The sequence below is a fragment of the Patella vulgata genome, chromosome 8 (genome assembly GCF_932274485.2).
Source record: "Patella vulgata chromosome 8, xgPatVulg1.2, whole genome shotgun sequence".
NCBI classification, from domain to species: Eukaryota; Metazoa; Mollusca; class Gastropoda; family Patellidae; genus Patella; species Patella vulgata.
The window spans coordinates 22637884-22644365 of NC_065886.2; the positions used below are offsets into that span (position 1 = coordinate 22637884).

Genomic DNA, 6482 nt, shown 5'->3' on the forward strand with positions numbered 1-6482 from the left:
TCATTGCTGTAGAATGATTTTAATCAAAGAAATTTAATTAGGCTGACACAATCGAGGGAATGAAATGTCTTCTACTTATGCTTATTATGCCCAAGCTATTTAAACATCAGATTATGAAAAATGTGCAGATTCCTGGCAGGGAATTTAACAATGTTCAGCAATTTATTATCTCCCTTTGACATGTCTTGTGTGTGGAAATCTCAGTCCTAATATCAGTGGCACAATGTGTGACTTTCATTTGTTGAGACAGTACCTGGAATATGATAATACCTTATAATTTGACATAAATATCTAAAGTGGGTGTAGACTTATAACAGACTCTGCACTTAAACAGCAGAAAATAATTCAAGAATTTACTTAGGCCTCAATATGTATGGTAATGGACAGTAAGTAATGACAAACACATTCTGAAAAATGGGCCCTTCCTCAATCAATTTAAGTGACAAACATGGCTTCTAAAAACAGATTTTTTATAGCTTGGTGTATTTCCCTGTGAATACAAAGTTTTGGGAGGGATTTGAAGCAAATTATTGATAGATTAATTAGTTTGAATATGATTTTAGTCCAAATATATCATCAAATCAATAAGTTTACATTTTTTTGTTAGAAAAATAAAAAAAGGCTATAAAAAATACATATTATCACATTCCTTATTCAGCAAGCTTAGATTATTTTATAAATACAATTAGAAAATTATAGATAAAGAAACTTAAAATTATTCCAACAAATGTATAATGAATATCGTCAACAAGGTTTACTTTTCAATTAATGAGAAGTGGTGTTAGGTGTTCTTGAATGTACAAAACGTATTGATAGACCTCCTTGTGCACAATATATTGAGCGATAAAACTTATGACTATTTAGGTAACAAACAATGTTTTCATAAATAATTTTAAAAAATACAATTAATTTATCAATCAATATATGTGTATAAGAAATATTATGCTCTAATAAGCTTTCTATAAAAAAATAACAAATATATAACAAAAATACAATTACAATTTATCACTGAAATCATTTGACTGAACATCAGTGATTAATGTTTTGTGAGCCATTGTCATAATAAGGCTACAAAGTTACCAATTAACAGACACAACTTCATTTTGAACAAATTGAATTAAGATTAAGACACAGTTCAATAAGAGGCTTCATAAACCAAATGAATTAAGATCAAGGCACTCAATTATGAGTTTATATAAAGGGCTTTGGAGGTAATATAGGTGTACAGTCCTCACCTACACTTTCATTAAAAAACCATTAGCTCTTTGGAGGTGGTGTTTCTGCAGGTTAACAAAATAACTGAGTGGTCTAACACAAGCACTTTAGGCCATAAGGTCTACCGGTATCAATGCAGTTTTGTGCCAGGCTTGTTAAGTTGCCTGCCTAACCTTAAACCCTCTCTTGATATTCAAATTACATTGCAATTAAAATTAGAGATGGAATTTACCAGCTGTACAAATCTGTAATGCTTTTCAAGGACGTCAATGCTTGGATTTTCAATATTTTATGTGAGATTAAGTCTATTTAGAATGTGATATCATTCAAAATTAATTATATACTTTTTTATTAATTGGTGAAAGAATGTTCACATAACTAGTTTTTACCTTTGATTTACGATTCTACAAATTTGTCAATCTAATACTTTTCAAGTCAAGTCATGGTTAATTTTTTGATAATTAGGAAAGTCTAACTATGTCTATATTAAATGTGATATGATTTAAGATTAACTCCATTTATTTTCTTTAATTGGTGAGAGAGTGATCATACTAACTAGTTTTAACCTTCAATTAAAGAGTACATTTATATTCTTAATTTGAAGGTTACTAGAATTATTTGCATGTACATATAACCTTGATTATTTCTATGTAACTAGAATATTATTTGCATAGAACTAGCATGGAACTAGAATTAAAACACTTATTTAATATGTTTTTTTATCTTACAGACATTCAGAGTCCATTTTTTTTGTTCTCTGCTTTAAGAGGTGCCCAATTGAAGCCAATTTTATCTGAAACATATTTTTTAAGTTGTTCTAATTTTATGTCTCGTTCTTCATCAACATGGAGAAAACGCTGTAGAGATGTCAGCTGATAGACACCTGAATTATCCAGCTTAATAACGGAATCGTCATCTTCATTATCGCTATCCTCATTCTCTGTTTTTATATTCTTCTCTAAAAAGATCAATTTCGACCACTCCCGTAAATCAGCTAACTCCATGATAGTTCCTAGGTTAATGTCACCATGGAACACTAGTTTGCAAAGTTGTCGACATTTTTTTGCTAGATTCAGCAGTTCTCGGTCACTTTTACTGGCGTCACAATAGCAGTTTAATGATTTTAATGTTTCATTAAATTTTTCCGTCAGAGCAATCAAAAGTTCCCCATCACATTTAGCATGTCGTAAAATTGTGAGTGATTCCAATGGCATTTCTGGTTTCAATAAAATTCCTAAATCGAAGTTGGTGATCCGTGACATTACAGTACACTCAATTGCAATGTTAGGATGAAATTCTTTTAATTTTACCCACAATCGACTTGGTATATCTGGCATTTGGTATTGCGGGTCGTGCACTGAATATGTCACAAAAATTTGTAATAACTGTAGTCTTGTTCGACCAGGTGAAATGAGTTCATAAAAAAGTTCTTCGCTTAACATTGGTGATCGAAGGGACAAACGCTTTAAATTTCTAAATCCTAATATGATTGTAGTTGTCAATTCTGGAGAGGGTAGAATAGGATGTCTTTCTGACCAATCACAATCCTTCAACCAAAACATATTTAAAGACTCCAAATTCTTCATTTTTTCATTTTTACGCAAGACCTGAAATATATTGTAGTCTGGATCACTGAGTAAAGCTGGATACATTGGCCAAGAAGTGATATTCAATTCTTTTAAGATATGGGCTTTTTTAACCAATTTCAATATAGATGCTAAATCCTCATTTACCGGTTGGTTGCCATGGAGATGAAAACTTGAAATCATCAGTCCAACCTCCAGGGTTAAAACCTGCAGACGACAATTTTCTGACAGACCTTCGAGTAAAACTTTACTTTCAGGATCCAACTGTCCGAAATGACCTCGAATTTTGATGTGAACATTTTGAAAAAGATGTCCGAATATTTCGATGAGCTTTGTACATTTTTCGGACATCAGAGTGTCGCATACGTGAAAGTTAGTATTACCCCCAACCATACAGATATAAGCATAGTTCCATAGTGACGGGTGACTAAAATAACCATGGAGATGATGGCAGGTCAAGGACAATCTATATCGGTCACCTAGTGTTAAATATTTCATGATGTTCACCCAGACAACATCTGGTAACTGGCTGTAGTCAACCGCCATCTGAAAATAAAATGGTCTCAATATAGTTTACAATTTACCCTGTTTATGAAAATCAGGGCTAGATGTCAGAACCTGTCCACTACTAAGCCTAGCTGTATAATAGTGAAAATCTGCGTTACTTCTGGTCCATACTGTATTCTATAATTTTCCTAGATGCTACAGATTATTGCCATAATTTCCAGATGCAAAATTCAATTAATTCATACACATCAATAAAAGTTAAATACACTGCCGGAAAAACTTGCGGGAAGAAATACATAAAGCAGCTAGCACAAAGGGGTGTCGGGGGATGTTGGGCGGGGAGGGGGCAACTTGATTTGAAATATTCTGATTTTATAAGCATCTTATTTGATGAGTTTTAATGCATATTAAAACATTTTCTGACCCTATTTGAACCGCACAAAGCATTTTGTGAGCTCTAGTTCATTTAGGTTACATATATCTGTGGTGTTAATTATTTAGATTGATACTTTTAATTACTAGAATGACAAAATATTTCTATAGGAAGCCATGTAGTTATTGTCTGCAGGACAAGGAATTGAACCTTCATTAATTACAGGACAGCTCCTTGGGTACAGTAAAATGTTAGGAAAACTTCATGGACAGATTCCGGAATAAGTCCAAATTAATTTAGTATATCAGGTACTAAAAACAAATTTCATGCACAATGTCTCAGGCTTAGGTTTTTTTTTGTTTAAAAGAACCATATCTCTAACTCAATATTTTCCATAATATTCAAAATTAAAAAGAATTAGAATTCAATATTGGTCAATTTCTATCAATATTGATGTTGTTATTTTGCCGTGAAAATATAGAATCCTAATCAGGGCCAGATTAAAGAACAGGCCAACTAGACCATGGCCTAGGGCCCAGCGCTTTTAGGGGCCCCTGTGTAATCATTCTCTGTGTTTCTATAAGCTCTCCCTCAAGTGGTTCTATAAATCCTTCCAATAATCTGCTGGTACAGTAAAGCATTAATATAAGCTTATATGAGAACAAGTTTAAATTACTTATTTTATAGGTTCTCTTGGTATATAAATTGAAACTTTTATAATATGGTATGGAAGATTAAAAAGGACTATACTTTGCTGTGTTTCTTTTATTAAAGGGGCATTATGTAATATTTAGATAAAGAGCTGGCCGTTCTCGCTATAGTATTTCAAAAATACATATTGCAAAATGAATATATTAAAAATTTCATTCTAATTAATTTATTTTGAGCAAAGTTATCAATGGTTGAAGTTTTGACAAGATGTGTGCATTAATTGTAATCACTGTTACGTACCATACTGGTCATTTGAGATTAAGCCTCGTTTCTCCATGTGTACATTAAATCAAATCATTACATGGCTGAATCGTTCTACTCTATTTAAAATCTGAACCATCCGATAGAATCCAGAGTTGATTATGGTCTTGTCATGTTAAACATACATTATGCAAGAGCTAAATCTGATTATTGCAAGTCTTTATTTAGGCTTCAGATGTCATAGAAATTATAAATTAGATCTTTATTTACACAACAAGCACAAAATCAACTCTGTACACCCACGGATGGCTTGGATTCAGCTTGTATTTAAACGGGATTTCGTTGACTGATTTAATTTTAAATGGCGTCGTAAGCGGAGATTAACCGTTACGTTGACATCATACTCTCCCGGATCGAGGCTAAATGATAGAGTGTACGAAGCGAGGCCGCTGTTGAGCGATGCCTTAACAAATGACATCTAAACTATTTAAAGTGCAATAAACTAAACACAGATAATGACAAATTATACAATTTCTGGAGACCGTGTGATGATTAATACAGACGGACAGGTCTTCTGTCTTAATAATATCAATAAAAATATTTTTATTTCCCCAATAGGCACGTCGCCACTGGTGTATACCTATAGATTTATCATAATTGTATTATAATATTATGTCCTATATTCAATTGATTTAATGCATGCCCAAAATACAAGTAAGAATGAAAATTTACCCTCTCACCCATTTTGTCCAATTGTTATAAAAATCCAAAAAGGTAAAACACAAATTCGGATATGATGACAACAGACAAAAGACAGCAGAGATTATGTTCGTGAAGTTAACGCCTGTCAATCAAACGATCGGCCGTACTAAGAATCGGTGAAGATGGAATTCAATCCCATTTCTAGTCAAAAATTACACTGGTGATAGGCCTAACTATGTTCAGAATAAAGTAATTTGACTGAAATTTTCAATATATTCTTCTTTCATCATCTATTTTTGAACTGTTATAGCAAGAATGGCTAACTCTTTATAAAAATCTCCCATAATTAATAATTTATATTTCTGGCCCAAAGAAAGACATGCAATAGGCAGATTTAGGCCTAGCTCTTACATAATGCCCTTTTAAGTAGAATTTACAGTAGCCCCATGAAATATTTTGGCCTGATAAAAAACAAAACAAAAAAAAACGTGTAGGATAGACTGAGCAGGCGTAAAAATGACTGCCGTTCAATTGGAACTGTTCACGTATTTCACCGAACATAACTGATTAGAAATTACAGTATTTCTTTCAAAAATTGAATATAAATCACTTTACATACATTCATATTACATACATTCGTATTACATTAATATTACATTAATATTTGCTTTTAAGAACCATTTTGGTCTATTTCAAGGTTCCAAAAAATAGGCACATACACCCTTTTACTATAAATTATACTATTTATTATAGTTGCCCCTGTGGCCGAAACTTAAATTACGTCTAATTAATGCCATGGACTTTGTCCACAATAAATGTCAGTGGTAGATAGCTAGACTCCAGAGAAATAGCCTCCACTGACAGTTATGCCATTTACCGACCTGATTGTTTGAAACTTGACTGAACTAAGTATGGTCGATTGAAAAGGGCTAAACAAATAAGGGTGTGTCGGCATAGGTGTAGACTGGAGTGGATTACGTTTGGTCAATCATTTTATGATAAATGCTTTGACCTGTCTGGGTTATATGTTTATAAATAATAATAATATACATTCGAAAAGTATTAGCCTATATTTAAACAGGAAAACATTTAAAATGTTCTTAATTTTGAACTCCTAAAACAATTAAAATTCATTTACGTCAGCGGTTTCTTCCCTTTACTTTTACTTTAGTTTCGTTGTATGTAGG

General features: G+C 32.4%; 1 protein-coding gene across 2 annotated transcripts; it reads right to left on the reverse strand.

The window, feature by feature from the left end:
* LOC126830668 (uncharacterized) lies at positions 1–6482 on the reverse strand. Of its 2 annotated transcripts, none has more exons than XM_050561088.2 (2): positions 6434–6482; positions 1–3347 (listed from the first exon to the last, which is right to left on the reverse strand). In XM_050561088.2, the coding sequence occupies exon 2, from the start codon at positions 3345–3347 to the stop codon at positions 1950–1952; it is 1398 nt and encodes a 465-aa protein (XP_050417045.1). In that variant the 5' UTR covers positions 6434–6482; the 3' UTR covers positions 1–1949. The 2 variants fall into 2 exon arrangements, with proteins under 2 accessions (XP_050417045.1, XP_050417046.1); XM_050561089.2 differs by lacking the exon at positions 6434–6482 and adding an exon at positions 6177–6259.

Excerpts from the sequence above, each read along its gene's own strand:
- LOC126830668 (XM_050561088.2), bottom strand. The coding sequence starts at position 3,347 with ATGGCGGTTGACTACAGCCAGTTACCAGATGTTGTCTGGGTGAACATC.